The following is an 18,371-nucleotide window of genomic DNA, read 5'->3' as shown; positions in this document are numbered from 1 at the left end:
ATTATATAAAGACAAATGGGAAACAATTATTCCTTACATGATTGCAAGAGTATTATCATTTTTTGTTCTTTTTACATGTCATTTGGGATTACGATTGTTCAAACACTTGCCTAAGAAATAAAACTTGCCCAATAATTTTAACTCTTTCCTTAATATCAAGTTACTAGCTATTTTAAGGAAAAACTTAAAATTAATAGGTATAACATAACACATAGATAGGTTGTATAAAAACTGCGTAGTTAGTTCCGAAAAAATAATATAAATTTTGTAGTGGTTTTTTGTACCAAATAGTTATTTTTTTATATTTTATTCTTCAAAGTACAAGGCGCACACTGGGCAGATTTATCACTTCGTGATCTCCAAGATATTGTCAGAGAACAGTGAAAAACAAAGTTTACAATGTTGTTTGTCGGTTAATTTTAAATGGGAATCTTAACCGGACGCAATAACTGTAGTTGCGTTTAAAGTGACGAGTGATGTACATTTGAGTCTGAGTTACTGTTATTTAAATTCCTGTACATGGACTGAGTTTTAATAGCAAAGCACTGTCTGCAAAAATACATAATTTTTTACTCCTAAGACATAAACAATTCTATAGAACATTTTAGTCTCTAACGCACCTCTTAGCAGAATGTTTTTCCTGGTCTTCTCTAGCCACGAAATATTAAATGGGAACTATATTTTCTATCACAAAAATTTATATAAGATATTATAATGATACCCATATTAAATTTTTCTAACTATATCTACCGTTCGTAATTCTGCGACGGACGGACTGATATTGTTTTATATTACCATAATATGTTACATCCGTAATAACACGCAACTATCGATGATACAATACCGTTTCCGACTTCTTATCTGTAAAAAAACTCTATCTAAGAAATTAATGTGATACTAAACACTGCACTATTTCGGAACTCTCCAAAATACGTCAAATTGATCAATGCTTTTATAATGTAGTTTAGTAAATAGAATATGAAAAAAAAATGTAATATAGGTATATATAAATATTATCCAGATGGCGAGGTGATGGCTCTTCGCGTGCGCACGCTGGCGCTATGGTGCGCTGTGGTCGCCTGCGCCGCGGCCTACACCGTCGACTGCAACCACGAGTATACAGACTGCGATACTGAACTTAGTAAGTATTATACTAGACTATCTTTCCGCCCGCGGCTTCGCCCGCGTTTTCAAAGAAAAACCCGCATAGCTCCCGTTCCCGTGGGATTTCCGGGATAAAACCTATCCTATGTGTTAATCCAAGTTACCCTCTATATATGTGTGCTAAATTTCATTGTTATCGGTTTATTAGTATTTGCGTGAAACAACAACATACTTACACATACATCCATCCTCACAAACTTTCGCATTTAAAATATTAGTCGGAAGTAGGATATTAAGTGAAATAACATACATTTTGTACCTACGAAATGTTTCGAATGAAAGTTCGGAGGTCTTTCAGGCGTTAAGATTTTTATACAGTCACTATTACGGAGGTAGATTCGAAATGTACTCATGTGAAATGGTATTTCATGCATCTGCTGAATTGATTTAGTATTTCTAATCAACAAGATAATAAGACCGAGCTTAAAAAAGTAATGTGTTCTATATTCCTTTATCGCGAGATGTAGGCTACGCTAAAGATATTATTCAATTGTAAATTATCTTTCCGCCCGCGGGTTCGCCCGCTTTGTCCTTAGACCTAAAACCTTCCTCTTGAACCACTCTATCTTTAAAAAAAACACATCAAAATCCGTTGTGTACTTTTAAAGCATACATAGGGACATAGGGGCAGATAAAACGGCTTTGTTCTTAACTATGTAGTGATGATTGCACCGTAAAATATTCAGTGTATAATAACTAAAAGATTCTATATTACAAAATAATCTATTAATAATTACTAATCGCATATATATTAAAAGACCTTCCTGTTCATCTCATCCTTATATGAATGCTAATCAAATGCATTATGAATCACAAATAACACTTGCGTGGGATAAATCTTTGTAATATATTGACTTTATCAGCTTAGAAATATTATGTTGGAAAAAACGTAAGATATCTATAGGATGTCAAGGTGATTCTGGCCTTTGGGATAATTATATGACAGTAAATAAATGCTTGCACGCCATATAATATTAATAATAATAAATAGAAATGTGGCTTTTAAGTTCGGTCGTTACTACACGTTAATATTAAATGACCATGTACCTAATGTAGGTATTTAAGGTAGAAAATAATGAATGACTTTGCGACACTGGATATAATTTAATTATACCAGTTTATACTAAGTAGGAATAAAAAATAATAATTTTAAATTTTTAACCTGAATTTCCTATTATATTTTTTTTAAGATTTGAGTAATTTAGGTACGTCCCGTATCATAATAAGAACTTTTGAGTCGTGTTATGACAAAAAACGACAAAAAAGTAGGTACGAATAATAAAAATACAAAACAATTCAAAGATCTATAATGCAAGGAGATTTGTGCATTATCAGGATAAGTCAGAGCGAGTTTTTATCATGACTTTCACATGTCGATTTCCGAACCGTTATAACAATCTCGATATGATCATTGCAAAAACTCCATTAGCTCATCTCAACAGGTATTATGTTAACGTAACAGGTTTCCAACCCGATGTTTATGTATTGGAAGTTTAAAGTATTTATAATCGAATGATTCATGGACCTTACCGTGGGCACGTCCATGGCAAATCGACTGAAGATTCTCCGTAAGCCGATAATTGCCATATTACAAGGTTTTTGCAATCAAAAAAGTTGAAACCTTTGTGATACCGATAGAAGTTCGTACGTTTTTGTTCATTTTTTGTTGTATTGTGTTTCTATTAAGTGGAGATAGAGCTTTCCGTAAACAAAAATTTAATAGGAAAAATACAACACCGAATAAAAAGTGATGTGAACCACGCCGCGTCGTTTATAAGAACTTCGATTTAAAATCGTGCAAAAACTACAAGGAAATTTAACAAATATACTTAGTATCTTAAAGTAATATCTATAGATCTATGTCTTCAATCTAAATACATGGGTACCTTAACGAGCTGTTCTAGATTGGAAATTGAAGTTTATTTACAGTAAATATTGAAACAAAAAGTTCGACAACCTCGGCTATCAGTTATCAGTGAAAAATTCCAAGTAAAATTACATTTTGTAGAGCATAAGAGATATTTCTGTTAAATATAAATGAGGTAATTTCCTCTCAAATCTTGTTCCTACCCATATAATTGTTGAAGCTTGAACATTAAATAAAACCGGCCAAGTGCGAGTCGGACTCGCGCACGAAGGATTCCATACTATGGGGACCCCCTTTAATATTTTACTTTTTTAATTTTTAGTATTTGTTGTTATAGCGGCAACGGAAACACATCATTTGTGAAAATTTCAGCTTTCTAGCTATCATGGTTTATGAGATACAGCCTGGAGACAGACAGACAAACGACAAAGTCTCAGTAATAGGTAATAGGGTCCCGTTTTACCCGCTGGGTACGGAACCCAAAAAATGTTAAATGTGGCAGAACCGCAGGCTAGTAGAATCGTGACTTCACCGCTACCATTTTGGGAATCAACACATTCCATAACCGATTCGTTTTGGTTGTATTTGTTTGAGTCGTTTTTTGCTGTAGGCGAAGGATTATTGAACCTATTACTTATAGTTGCTACGTGGTTATGTTAGTGTTTAGAGAAAACAAATGTTTGAATAGAATACATTAAATTATGTATGATAATTTAGGCGCACTTATAATAACCACTTTTAAAATACTTTTTCGTTCGTATTCGTATTTATATATCACTGTTGTGTCTTTTATGAAAGAAAGCTGATTTATAAATATAATTGTAATTCCATGAAAATAATAAAATCACCAAATTAATTTAAATTGTGTCATGTTTTATCCCTATAAAATACATTGTGAAATTTAAATTGACTCATGTGTCCATCATCATTGCAATGAATAGAAATTGTATTTCTTTTGAAGTAAAGAAACGTGGCAACAGGTCAGTGAGGTAATCGGTTATCCGTAACGGTGTTGCGGCCGGATCCGTGAAATCTCTCCGGACCATTGAGCTATGTCAATTTGTTACTTCATTAGGAAATTCCGGAGACATCTTTGTGAGAGGTGTATTTGGGATGTACGGAAGAAGAATAGATTTATAGGAAGAAAAGGGAAGTTATATTCTAGACGATTTTTATATTGACGGATTATGTGGAACTGTACCTGTAACCTAACTCTAAAATCTGCCAATACGTACTCTTTGGGAGTGTAGTTACAGATTTTTTATGCCCCATAATAATACTTAACTACTTAATAAAAATTACAATCTGTATAAAAGAAACGTTGATAAGTTGTATAAAATCCACAAAATGGCAAGGATTGAAAGTCACCAAGCAGTAGTTCAGTAAAAAGCGGATCTATCGGTGAACTAAAGCTAAATCTTGCATTTAGGTTTTGGATCTATTATAGTTTATTCTTTAGTTTGTAGTAGATAGATGCATTACTGTTCCATTGATGGATTTTCCGTTGTGTGCAAGCGTAGCTGCTCAGACTAATTATTATGTATGATATCAGTTATAGGTATAGGTACCTGTTCAATATTTACTGATTGACGTTTATTTTTAACTAATAATGATTATTAATGAACACTATCGTTTTATTATCTGTCAATGTTAATAATTTTAGGACTGCCATTATTTAAAGCACGGGACTGCAAAATTAAAATGTTAATTTAATAAATGGACAGAGTCTAGAAAGAGCCAAACTATTGCACACCTCGGAGAGGTAGTGCTCCATTTTACATTTAAAGTACCACCACATATTATCTAGTATCATAAGATTATCAACAACCATACCTACACTAACATATAGCTTTTAGATTAATACTGATATCTATGCATTCACTAACTCACAGCCATTAATTAATGTCACTCATGCATCGACCTTGCCCCCCTTACCGTCGATAAAGCGAAAGTTACCGACCGTGGTGATGTCCCATACAGCCCACGAGAAGCGTGAGGCTCCAATCCTTCTGATTCTTAATGATATAGCTGCTATTCAAGGCTATGTAGGTTAAAGTTCTTCGTAATTATACGAGGAAAGTGAGATAAACGTCCTAATATTTAAGGGCAATTATGACAGAAAAGAAAATTCAGTAATGTGTTTTAGTTTCGCCTTTATGTCTGTATACAGCTTAATATAAGGTTTACACTGACACTGTTTACATTTTGACCCACTTTAAACTCACGGATTTAATTCAATCTTTGTATCAAGGATCACTTATTGCACGCCTCATAAGCGAAGCGTTGAGGTGGGTACTACTGTCACTTCGCGCAAAACATCTGATTTTTCAAACTTAAAATGTCTTTATGTATCATACATTGCACTTGTAAGATAATACATACACACACATATTAAGAAAAAACACTATTTTTAACGTTCATGATATTTTTGATGTCATTTTTAGGGTTCCGTAGCCAAAATGGCAAAAACGGAACCCTTATAGTTTCGTCATGTCCGTCTGTCCGTCTGTCCGTCTGTCCGTCTGTCACAGCCGATTTACTCGGAAACTATAAGTACTACAGTGATGAAATTTGATGGGAATATGTGTTGTATGAACCGCTACAAAAATATGACACTAAATAGTAAAAAAAAGAATTGGGGGTGGGGCCCCCCATACATGTAACTGAGGGATGAAATTTTTTTTTTCGATGTACATACCCGTGTGGGGTATCAATGGAAAGGTCTTTTAAAATGATATAAAGTTTTCTAAAAAACATTTTTCTTAAAGTGAACGGTTTTTGAGATATCAGCTCTCAAAGTCGTAAAAAGTATGTCCCCCCCCCTCTATTTTTATAACTACGGGGTATAAAATTCTAAAAAAAATAGAGGTGATGCATGCTAATTAACTCTTTCAACGATTTTTGGTTTGATCAAAGTATCTCTTATAGTTTTTGAGATAGGTTGATTTAACTGTAATTTATTATATTTGCTGCTACGGAACCCTTTGTGCGCGAGCCCGACTCGCACTTGGCCGGTTTTATTATTATTTAAACTAGTTAAAAAACAGTTTAAAAAAGTTCTGTCTTGGACGTCCGTGTGTCTGTATGTGCGGATCCTTTTCCTTGTTAACACGATAGCGACCGAAATGCTTTACTAATCGAGTCTTTTTTTCTCTCTTACGCTTGAGTATGCTCAGGAATAGAACCCTTTCATTTTTCAGGGTCTGATTCGATGTGGTTTAATTGTTATTAAATAAACAAAAATTAATAAATATTTATTAAAAAAAAATTATGAGGCGTGCACTTTTGGATTTTCCAAATTATTTTTAAAATATATTAATTATTATAAATATAATATTATAATGATGGTAAACTGGCAAGAACTGTTAAAGTTGTAATATAGAGATATAACACTTTCCTATAATAATTAATTGCAAATTATAGTATGAATAAATATTTAACACTTAACAGTATATTTGGCGTGTAAATATAATTTATAGCCAGGAATATTAATTATCCACTTAAGGAAATAAACATCGCGGATGTAAAATGTCAGCTGTATTGCTTTTATTTTAAATCATAGTTGTTAACGGAAATGTTGTTGTGTCAATGATTTTCATTTAAAATTAGCACTGGTTGAAAGGTCATAATTTCGACGTTTAATTTTTGTAAGAAAAGGTTTAGCGTATAAGTTTTGTATCATATAGTTAAATAACTTGCATCAAAATACGAAATATTATTAACCAATCATCGTTTCTGCCATGGGCTATTCACTGCTACACCTACATATATACATGCCTAACTAAAACGCATTAAAAACGTCATTCAACAAAAATTGTATCACAAAGGAAGTTCCCATAATAATCTGTACAAACTTTAAAGCTTCGGATGTCCACCTGTGCACTTCCTTCAGTCAGGTGGGTTAAGGGTTGCCAGATGTCGTGATTTGACTTCATAAGTACAGAATTTAAGGCAGGATTCTCACCGGATATAGGTACCTAATAATTGAGTGAAGAGAAAAAATGAGATGCTTTCAGTTTTTATATTATATTTTAATAGATATCAGAATAATATAAATGCTAACAAGTTTTATGCGTTTGGTTTAAACAATAAAGTCAATTTGTTCATATTATCAGCATACATAGTATATTATTTGAAATTTAACAATGTCTTTAATATTATTGCTCCAAACTTGTTTTGATAACATCAAAGCAATAATTCAGTTTTTTATGTAATTGATACGTCCTCGGCACATTAATTTTAGTGCGACGATAAGGCGATTAACACACGGTACCGCGTACCGCGGCGGTTGGCAGTGAATCCCTACGAGGTACGGACTGTTCGACCGCGCGGTCGGGCGGTGTATGTGTGTTTGGTATCAACGGATTTAATAGAAGCCAATGCAACTTGAGAACCGCTTCACCAATCACCGCCAACCGCGGCGGTACGCGGTACCGTGTGTTAATCGCCTAAATGCAATAATTCAAAATATTTAAATTTAATTAAATAAATTATTGACAGCCCTAAACACCAAACTGCACATTTGGTCACGCGTGAGCACCCCAGCCGGATACTTACCTCTTTTACGCAACATTAGCTTGTGTAGACTTAAGTGTCCACTTATTCATTGATTCGTCAGGGTTTTCACTGTTGCGAAATTAATATTGTCACATCACAATGCACATAACTTCAAATATTGGAACTGACTGTTATTGCAAAATGTAACCTAAAAATGTGTTACAATATCAATACTCAATTATGGTGTATTGTAAGATTTGTGATTGTATATTTCAAAGCCTTTTTTCGGTCAGAATAGCGCAGTTGAATGAAATTATTTTTGCGAGGAGATAATTTTGGCAGTAAGTTAGTGTCGGTACTGATCTGAAAAATATCACAACACGTCTAAAAGCTAGTGTACAACAGAAACTTGTTATGTAGATCAATTAATGTAGGTATTTTGCACCACAACGACCTTAACAAGGTTTAAATTAATAATTCAACACGTTTATTATAACTTATTCATTAATTTAAGATATCTTATAACATTTATAACAATATTATATCTACAGAAGGTAGCTTTTGTTGTTTACTGACACTTTTCATATATTTAAATACGGGATGTTTAACATAAATTGTAACTTAAGTTATTCAGGCAAACGACTTACTTAATTCTTACTTATGCAGTCCTAGATTGTAATGTGTAATTATTGTAACTGCTTAGTTCCACAAAAACCTCATTAATGATGTTAAGTCGTAATTATGAAATAGAGGAAGTAGTATTAATAGTCAATTGTACTTAATCATGATTTTTAATAGTGAAAATTTGCTTGGAGTTTCTCTTTTATGTGTTATGAGATTCCAGTATTTTATAACGTTACGAGAATTAAGTCTTGTTAATTTTCTGATGAAGAGAAATCAAAAAGCTCTCAGACTTATACATTAAAGTCTGATAGTCTATACTCTATTTAATTGTCAAGGAAATCATATTGTATTAGGGTTTATATAAAATTTTAAGGCAATTCTTCAAAGGCAAAATCTTCTCTACAATGTAATAAGCAGTACAATTTTTTGTACTAGAGCAATGAGCTATTGTTATTTACAAAACAGATTATAAAAAATAAAAATATTGTGTACGGATAGAAAGTTAAAGAAAAGTATATTAACAATAATTATTTATATGAAATATGTTATTAAAATTTTAAATTACGTAAATTAAGGCAGCAATAATAAGCTACCATATTTATTAAGGTAATTATTATATTTACATTTATATGAGTTGTTTTGTGTTTATTAAATTATGTTTAAAATATTGTAATTGTGAAGACAAAAGATTTTGGACGGATTTAAATCATATTTATAACAATATTTTGAACTCTACATAGAGCGTGATCATGCCTGATTACCATCTGACTACCAATCTAACCGTATTTACCCGGAATAAATCGAGATTTAATTTGCATTTGCGATTTCTAAATGAATAGTAATTAATAATTATTGTATTCGCGTAAAATCAAATACAAGAAACCGTGTTAATAGTATTACGAGTACATTATATAAACAGGATGCACCAATTAAATTGAAGTGTAGTTAAATAACCTTGATTATTCGTGATTTATTGTCATGGCAACATTCGACATCGTAAAAGAATGTAAAGGTTATTAATGTCATGATTGTAAAGATGTACTGATTCATATTTTTTTTTTAATATTTTTACTAGCTGCGCCACGTGGTTTCACGCGCTTGGCTCCGCTCATGTTGGTCTGAGCGTGATCTAATGGCTGGTTCACACTTTGATTAGTGCGAGTGCAGGTGATGAGTAGTACTACGTGTGGACAGCGACTGTTTAGTGCGAGTGTTTAGTAGGCTGTGTAGTAAAGTGAATAGAAGCGTGTTCTATTTTTTTGCGAGTGGACTGCGAGTAGCCACGTCCCGCGCGCCCTCCCTTCCCCCTCACTCGCAGTGTGCCTGCCTAAACACGTCTGGACAGGAGTGTTTAGTGTTTAGTGTTTAGCGTAGTGTGTAGCGTCGCGAATTTCACCATTGTCCTGCACTCGCACTAATCACCTGCACTCGCAGTTGAATTGGACACTACTCGCACTACACACCTGCACTCACACTAATCACCTGCACTCGCACTAATCAAAGTGTGAACCAGCCTTAACACAGAAATTTTTTTCAAATCGGCCAGTAGTTGCTGAGATTAGCGCGTTCAAAAAAACAAACTCTTCAGCATTATAATATTAGTATAGATTGATTTAAATTTTAAATCGTTAAACCAACAATTAACTTTATTTCGTTTATCTATAAACAAATCTCATCTAAATGGTTTAGTGAACCAAAAAAACGTTACAAACAACATCAATTTTATTATTATAACGGTTATATTGATTTAAGATAACGGATCCGAAGCAAAGGCCGATTTTTCATCACGCGGCTTTAAGCCAGCTGAGCGTGTAAGACTTCGAACTCATAACCGTAACATTACATGAACGAAAATAATTTATAACTAGTCACATTCCTTGGTATAACATTGTTTTATTACAAGCGGATAAAGATATTTTATTTGCTAAGCAATATGCGCATAAATTCATGCTTGGTAGTTGATATGGGATTTCATTTTGTGTATTAGATCAACTTATAAGCTTCTCATAAGTGTCAAATTTATTTCTTTTCTAACGTAATTGTGTGATTGAATAACGAGCATCTAAATAAGCATACTTTCACATTTATAATATTAGTAGGATAAGCAAACGAAGTTCGCTTTCATTTCTGTCATACTGACTAGGTACTCTAGCTGGGTTCATCTGCATTGAACTGTTATTTATATTTTATGTTAAGATAATAAATGTAGAGCCATTTGAAATTTTTCCTAATCTGTGAAGGGGAATTTTTAAAGTGAAACTTCTTTAGGCGCGTTCAGTAAAATTGCAAGGTTGCGTCATGGCCATACCGTCACGTCATGGAGTAAGGCGAAGATTTTGGTATCTTAGAATCTTGCCATAGAAGTTTTACTTCTGACACGTGTGCTCGGCACACAGGCTCTTTTTTATTTAAGACGTGCAATCACCCCTTAAACTAAGTTGCACACAGATTAATTGGCTCGTAAATTAAAAATAATATGATATTTATTTTCAGGTAAATTAGTTAGCGACGATGAAGACGGCCAGTCTGTCGTAACCACACCTTCGATAAAAGAAGTGCGACCAACTACGACTGCTGCAACTCCGACAAGATCGACTCCAAGAATAAACGAAAATAAGACAGTCGAAATTACCACAGAGCAAAATGAAGTAACCGAAACAATAGTTAAACCTAAGCCTAGACTACTTAATTTAAACGTAGACGAGTTACAAAATTTTGCCAATGCATTGCACAACCAAACAAACCAGAGAGAACCAAAGAAGAATATAGATGATTTAAGTGATGTAAATATGGACGGCGATGATGATGATGAGCCTCCGAAAATATTGGTACAAGAAAGAAAACAAAATCACATTCCGGATAAATTTTATTCCAATCTTCAAGCGCCGTTTCATCCTATGCTTAATATGGATAAATCTGATGAGATAGAAACTTGCAAAGTGAACGAAGTAACGTATAAGGTATGTACCTACCTAATATGTAATTGTAATAACTTGTGTTGTAATTCCACGATTGCGTTGATGTCCTACTCGCTCATAATAACGATGCTATTTATGAAATGTTGCTATTTGAAGTATTTGCGGACAAACAAATATTTTCAAACAAGCCAAAATGGGGTATTGGTAACTCGCGAATTGTTATGTATTGGTAAACATTTAGAATGAGACCAAATTGTTTGATAAGCAAACCTAATTGATCAACTTTGCTAAGAATTTACAAACATGTTTGTTGAATTCATGGATTATTACGCTAACAATATGAGGAAGGGGTTGTATGTTAAGCATCTATAGCATTATTTTACTTTTACTTTATACATTTATAGCATTATTATACTATTTACTTTTACATCATAACTACTCTTTTTTACTTTGACTATTAATTACTGTTGCTCATAGTCGTAGTGGCTTAATTTCTTTTGCGTTTTATAGTTAACTAGCAATGCCCTGCGGTTTCACCCGCATAGATAGCGATATCGTTACAGTGAAAAGTCTACTATAGGTTCCGACCTATAATTATTAAAAATTAATTATTTATTATTTTAAAAATTAAATAAAAAATTAAACCTATAGTCCGCTATAGGTTTAATTTTTAATCACATGAAAATCACCTTTACCCCGTCCCGCACTACGGCCTTTTTTTTTTTTAGTGGGGAAATCTTTCATAGATACCCAGCGCCTCCGGGGGAGGGGCCGTGGGTTATGTCGGATTCCTACGGACCAAAACCCCACTGTGTTCCGTCAAGACGCATATTGGTAGAATTCCTCCGTGACCCCCGCATTACGGCCTGCTCGAACAGTATACCTACTATTTTCTGTAGATTGACACTTTTAAAAATTCGTTATATCTTTTGAATGGAATATCCAATTCTTTTCATTTAAAAAGTATTTTGCTGGTATTGAAACAGTCTATAATAAAACATCATTTAATGGGATAAGGATTAATATATGTGTATGGATAACATGGTTTGTTTACTGTCGGCACTTCTATTTACTTTGAAAACGTAAAAAAGTTGTTGTAGTAACATAACTACTGAAGATGGACATATGGTATCGCGGACTTTCTTGTAGATATTGATCCATTCTATAATACCGTAGAACATTTTTTTGTTCTATCTTCAATAGATTCCGCAGCGCACGCGATGACAGAAGTTTTATTGAGGATTTTTTTACACCTTGGGTTACATTATTGCATTTTTGGTAAGGATCTCTAATTTTTTTGAAAATGCAATATAGCCTATGTTGCTCAGTAAAGATGCAGCTTTCTAATGGTGAAAGAATTTTTGAAATCGGTCCAGTAGTTTTTGCGTGAAAACCATACATACATACATACATACATACTTACAAACTTTTCCTCTTTATAATATTAGTATAGATGACAAATCTATTATAGTAAAAATAGTAAAACTATTATACTTCCTCACCACATAACAACGCAAAACACATTTCACACAAGACTCTCGTTTACACAAGACTCGTCTCGTCATTCTGAAATGTGACTTACTCTTTTTTCGGCTAAAACTGTACATTTCGGTAGCTTGGCGAGAGAATGGACAGAGGCTGCGAGGAAACCTGCGAGTGCGCGCCCGGAGGCGTGTTTGAATGTTCGCCGCGGTGCAAGCACCCGTACATTCGCAGAGGCAGACGTATAAACGATCCTTTGTGCTTCGAGTCGCCGGTTGATGAATGCTGCTCTATTATGGCATGTGCTACTAATAATGGAGGTGGGTTTTTGGATTCTAAATTTCTGAGATATTTGTTTCAGGAAATAAATGTGTGGTTAACGAAAAAATTTGATGCTAATTTTGAGGATAGTTTTGTGTTTATTTTAGTCTTAGATGGTTTAAATTCACACATTTAAACCTGTTAGAACTCGAGGTGTATTGCTAATTAAAATATTGCACTATCTAAACAGTAATAAAATTTGCACCTTAAAAATAGGTACAACAAATGCGTCACTACAAAAAACGATTCTCTCACTATCTTATATTCTAATTTATTTATATCATACATCATACATTCAGTTTATAGCGGATTTTAAATATTTTCAGATTTAAAACCGACATCATTAGAAATCTGTCGCTATGGTAACGACACCTACCACGTAGGTGCTAAGTGGAACATCGGCTGCGAACAGACTTGCACCTGTGAACGAAACTCCATAGTCACTTGCAAGCCGAGGTAAATTTATTTTATAGTGTTGAACCGGTATTTGTGTAAATAAATGAGTATAATGTTATAACCGCGTTGCGATGTTTATGTTTATGTGATCTAAGCTGTTAACATAGTTATTTTTTTATTTATTTATACATACAAGTTTTTAAAGATGTTCTTTTATTTTTTGTTGTTTTGTACTAATTTAATGTAAGAACATGATGTTTGCAAACTCTTGAATGAGCTTAGTAGTTTTTCATTTAACTTTCTGATATGATTAATTAATATTACACATATTTCATATATGTAAAAACAAAAGCCAATTTTAAACTCAATACAAATTGTCAATTAAATCAGCAAATTAAAATAACTAATTATTTCAGATGTCAACGCATAACGCAATCAGACAGATGCATAAACGTGCAGGACCCGAACGACGCGTGTTGCGAAATACAGATCTGCGACGTGTCACAAGACGTGCACGAGGAGCCCATGGATAATGTCACTGTTTCCACATCTACTACTCAGGTATTATTAGATTATTTATTATTAACCAATTATAGGATGGTCGTGGAAACGATTACCCTTTAACTGATTTAAAACTCAGTGTCGTGTTTTTAAGTAAAATGGCAAAGGCAGTTTTGAGGCGGTTTTGAGTTTTAACTTTTAAATAACATAATCCTATAGGAAACTGTGAAAGTAAGAGGGTAAAGAGACGGTATTGACAAAATAATCATTGATTTTCATTGTATATTTGTGTTATATTAAAGATTTTCTTCCACTAGGCACCGGCAAATGAGCAAAATTCAATGGAAACTCCGAAATCTACAATGCGTCCACTGGTCTTATTAGAACCAATAGGCTCCATCAAAGTACTACAAAACAACAGCGTTCAAGTTAATCTCATACATCCCAATGATACGGAAGACCCTATCCACTTATTGCTCAGTAGTGATGGAGGAAAATCCTACAAAGATGTCGAACTAAGATATTCAAATCTAATACTAAATTTGGAAGGTGGTAAAGATTATATTTTGAAAACAAAAGAAACCGGAACGAAATTCAACTTCACTATAACAGCATCTGATGTTGGTAATGAACTACCTGATGAGGAACTATACAATGTTACAAAAGATGGATGTTATCACGACGGACAATTTTACGCAGTTGGTTAGTATTCATTAATGTTTAAATTAAAATTAAATGAGAGAGATATAAATCTGACAGTTACTAATACATACGCAACTACATTCGTTAAGCTTATACTTATTAATTATCTATTCATAACATCAGTTAAGCATAACAGTTACATTTATATTGCTCAATACAACCGATTAGGATACAACAATCGACTTTCGAGCGCGCGAAAGCGTTAGTAAAGTATTAATTACTAATTCATTAATGCGAATACAGTGTGGTCTAAATGCATACTAATTTACAGGCGAAGAATTTAACATAGGATGCACGGAACTATGTGAATGTACTGGGCAAGATACGCGTGAATGTGCGCCTTTACATTGTCCGAATCACGTTGGATTGGAGTTAGTGTCCAAAGGTTGTGTGAAATGGGCTCCTAATCCTCCGCCGCAGCCGCCGAACTGCTGTCCTCGTACTGCTAGATGTTTGAGTGATGGGACTTGTCATTATAAGGGAGTTGCGTAAGTAGAAATTTTAAATCAAATTAAGTTTCTGGTAAGTATAATAATTCCTAATTTAAAATTGTCAAATTGTTTCATGTGGCTGAAGTAATAGTAGTAATAGTTAATAGATTAAATTTATAGTGATTCAGAAATAAAACTCTTTTTGTACTTAAACATTTTATTGGACAATCAAAGCTTTACAAGATAATTTTCCAGGATACCCAATTGGAGTGAGGTACCAATCGCACTATCGGGGTGCGAACAACACTGCTTTTGCGAGAATGGAGAACTGGACTGTCAAGAAGCATGTAGCCCACTACCACCGCTACCTCCACAAACATTAAGATGTCCGCCCATGCATCGACCGGCACCAGTAAATATATCTAATGACGAAGACTGCTGCAAGGAATGGGGTTGCGTGCCACATGGTAAAACAATTTTATATTAACCTTCAATTTCATATGTATATTTACCATTATCATTATCATTGTAATCCAAAACATTGCATAGATTCATAATTAGCTAAGTACAGTCATCGTGGTTGTCAGTACTTCCATTCATCAACATTATTAATAACTCCATATCACGTCACGCATGTTGAATTTCACAGTAACAATTGCTTATTTATTGCATGTTTAATCATTCATCACTCATTACTTACAGCTGGGAACACGAACGCATCGGCTTTACAAAACCATTTTACACCGTCTCATTTAGAGAACATTCATTATGTTACGCCAATAACGCCGGTGCTACCTACGACCGCTACATTTGTCTTACCAACGCCCCCCCACACCACAGAAGCAATGAATTTCAATAAGCGACTGAACGTAGGCAATTTCGATTTTTATAAACGATTACGTCCTCTGAAGTCAGGCATTCCGAAATATTTGAAGTCCACAACTGCACTTACTGTTAACAATACTTATTCTGACTCAACTGAATATACTGGTCATAAGGATCCTATGAATATTACAGTATTTACACCAGATGATGAACAACATGATGCAAATTCTCACTTTCGTCAAAATATTCATTTACTAACACCTCCCAAAGGTGACAAAGGTGATGTTAAAGAAAGAACAATGAAACCAGCTCCTAAAAAATCTCATTCTGGCCATGCAATTGTCTCACACGACCGAGCTCCTCTTAAGCAATCAATACATAAAACCGAATCTCCCGGTAAAATGCAACAACACAGTCAATATTCTGCTATTAATAATGCACATTTTCCTAATAAATATAACATGGTAATAAAAACCCATGAACACTCTCCTATTAGAAAAGTACCCATTTCTCAAGTCAAGAATCTGAATTTCTTTTCACCAGAATTTAATAAAAAGATGGTTTTCAATCCCCTTGATACACCTAATAATGGTGTAGATATGGTTGATGCTGTCGATAGTAAATATCTCTTTGAACCCTCGCGTAATAAATCAACCGAAATGAATTCGTATTCATCCACACATTCAAAATCACATCCCAGTTCAAACAATCATATCATCCAAAATAGTCAAGGAAAGTATGTGACTATATTACGCAATAAAGACGTGCAATCCATCAAATCAAACGCTGTAGAAACTGCTTCATGGAAACCAGATATTCTTAAACATTTACTTAAAAAGGATCCAAATCCCTACGAAACAGTTTTACTGAGAGCCCTTCCTAAAACACAAATGCATTCAGCAATTAAAAGTTCTATTAGTAATCCGAGCAATCATGCGGTAAAATATTCTACTATCGATCTTGAAAATATTCTTAGCCAAATGGAAATAGAGTCAGAAGTAAACAGAAACCTTGGAAGATCAGCTGAAAAGAGCCGAACAACCGCGGCAGGTCAGTGACCTCGCCTTGGTGTCACTTCTAATCTTATGTGTAGATGGCTGTTTTCTATCTCTGTTCTGTCTACAAAATAAGATTATTTATACATTTATAGCATTTAAAATTAGGAACTATTTTATTAACTTGTTTACTACTATTCTTTTTGCACACCATCTCATTTTACGTCACATTATTTAATTAGTGTTTTTTATATTCTTTTTATTTTTAACTTAAATGAAATAATAATTACAGGTCAATTACCGCCAGGATTCCCAGGAAAGCAGCCACCAGGCTTCCTTCCTACTATTCCCCCAGATAATCGATATCCATCTGAAGACAATCCATTAGAAGATTATGAGCAGAATAATATTCGCCGGCCCATTGACAATCCTTTGGAGCCTGCATTAGCTGGCCTTCCACCTGGCTTGCCTCTACCTAGTTTCGGGGAAGAAAATAAAAAGCTTACAGTAATATCTTTGCAATCGGATTCACCGACGAGTATTAAAATGCTGTTTGGACTGCCTCCTGTTTTAGTCGGTTTGCGTGGAAGTGTAGATTTGAGATACACAGATACAGAGTAAGTTATATATTTTCATACATGACTTAAATCAATCAAGGAAATATAATGTTTTAAGAATGTCTAGTATATTTTATAATTAATGATAATTTCTTTTTTAGCGATGACGATGTTGGTCAATGGTATTCACAAGTTTTTGCACCAGCTGATGAAATATTAACTACACCTCGGCTGGAATTCCGATTGAGTGGTCTAAAACCTTCCACTATGTATAGAATACGCGGGAAATTATATCTACACAACTTACCAGTTGAGCCTGAAAGTAAAATTTATACTATTCGGACTCAAGACTTGCCATCTGTAAGTACTACCTTCATAGCTTTTTTAAACTTTAGAAGTGAATATATTAATAATGAGTTCTTATGATCTTTTTCAGGCGGAACCAGCGGAAGAGAAACGCAGAGAAATAGACTGTAAGTTAAGGGTAATTGATGTCAATGATACTACAGCCCACCTAACGTGGAGACACTTTACAGAAGAGGAGCTTCAGTTTATAGACGGCGTGCAAGTTCGGTAAGAAATGAATTGATTTATTTGTATTTAAATTAGGACATAATTTAGGGATGATCTACAAGTATGTTGTCGCTTTTTACAAACGGGAATCTATTTTTTTGTTCATAAATATTTTGACACTTATTCAAATCAAGACAATTTATGTCGCTGAAAATGGCTGTTTAAAAGAATGAATAAATGTTGCACTAGTTAGTGTTAAATCTGAGTGATATTAGATAATTAGATAGCATACATATGACCTTATTTTACGTAATATTATATTTTCATTTCACTACATATTTAATATTTTCCAGATACCGTCCAGTCGGTACACCGATATATAGCATGACAGAGTTACTCCATCACAGTCGTTCAGCAGCAGACCTTATAGATCTACGTCCTGGCAGCAAATACGAGGCTTCTATGGTTCTGATTCCACCCACTCGGTCTGCTACAGAACTGTTTGATTCTGGTCGTGTAGAATTTGTTACATCTCCTTATATTGGTATGTATTTGTGTGTATGTGTAAATTATTTATG

General features: G+C 33.9%; 1 protein-coding gene across 3 annotated transcripts in view; it reads left to right on the top strand.

The window, feature by feature from the left end:
- Positions 1–18,371, top strand: part of sas (stranded at second transmembrane protein) — a 30,714-nt gene that overhangs the window by 9,343 nt on the left and 3,000 nt on the right. For 2 of the 3 annotated variants that reach the window (XM_089706463.1, XM_089706461.1), the window contains exons 2-13: positions 1,022–1,141; positions 10,646–11,112; positions 12,686–12,872; positions 13,200–13,329; positions 13,686–13,830; positions 14,088–14,472; positions 14,744–14,960; positions 15,159–15,370; positions 17,016–17,340; positions 17,442–17,640; positions 17,717–17,853; positions 18,147–18,337. In XM_089706463.1, coding sequence (XP_089562589.1) covers positions 1,033–1,141; positions 10,646–11,112; positions 12,686–12,872; positions 13,200–13,329; positions 13,686–13,830; positions 14,088–14,472; positions 14,744–14,960; positions 15,159–15,370; positions 17,016–17,340; positions 17,442–17,640; positions 17,717–17,853; positions 18,147–18,337 — 2,704 coding nt within the window. In that variant the 5' untranslated portion in view covers positions 1,022–1,032. Of the gene's footprint in view, positions 1–1,021; positions 1,142–10,645; positions 11,113–12,685; positions 12,873–13,199; positions 13,330–13,685; positions 13,831–14,087; positions 14,473–14,743; positions 14,961–15,158; positions 15,371–15,605; positions 16,901–17,015; positions 17,341–17,441; positions 17,641–17,716; positions 17,854–18,146; positions 18,338–18,371 lie in introns of those variants that run through there. The other variant, XM_089706464.1, reaches the window with a different exon arrangement.

The sequence above is a fragment of the Colias philodice genome, chromosome 18, assembly GCF_061535455.1.
Source record: "Colias philodice isolate Cphi_HAF_F1 chromosome 18, ilColPhil1 Martin Lab GWU primary, whole genome shotgun sequence".
NCBI lineage: Eukaryota > Metazoa > Arthropoda > Insecta > Lepidoptera > Pieridae > Colias > Colias philodice.
The sequence above is the reverse complement of the archived record's forward strand: the minus strand, read 5'-3'. Positions and strand labels throughout refer to the sequence as shown.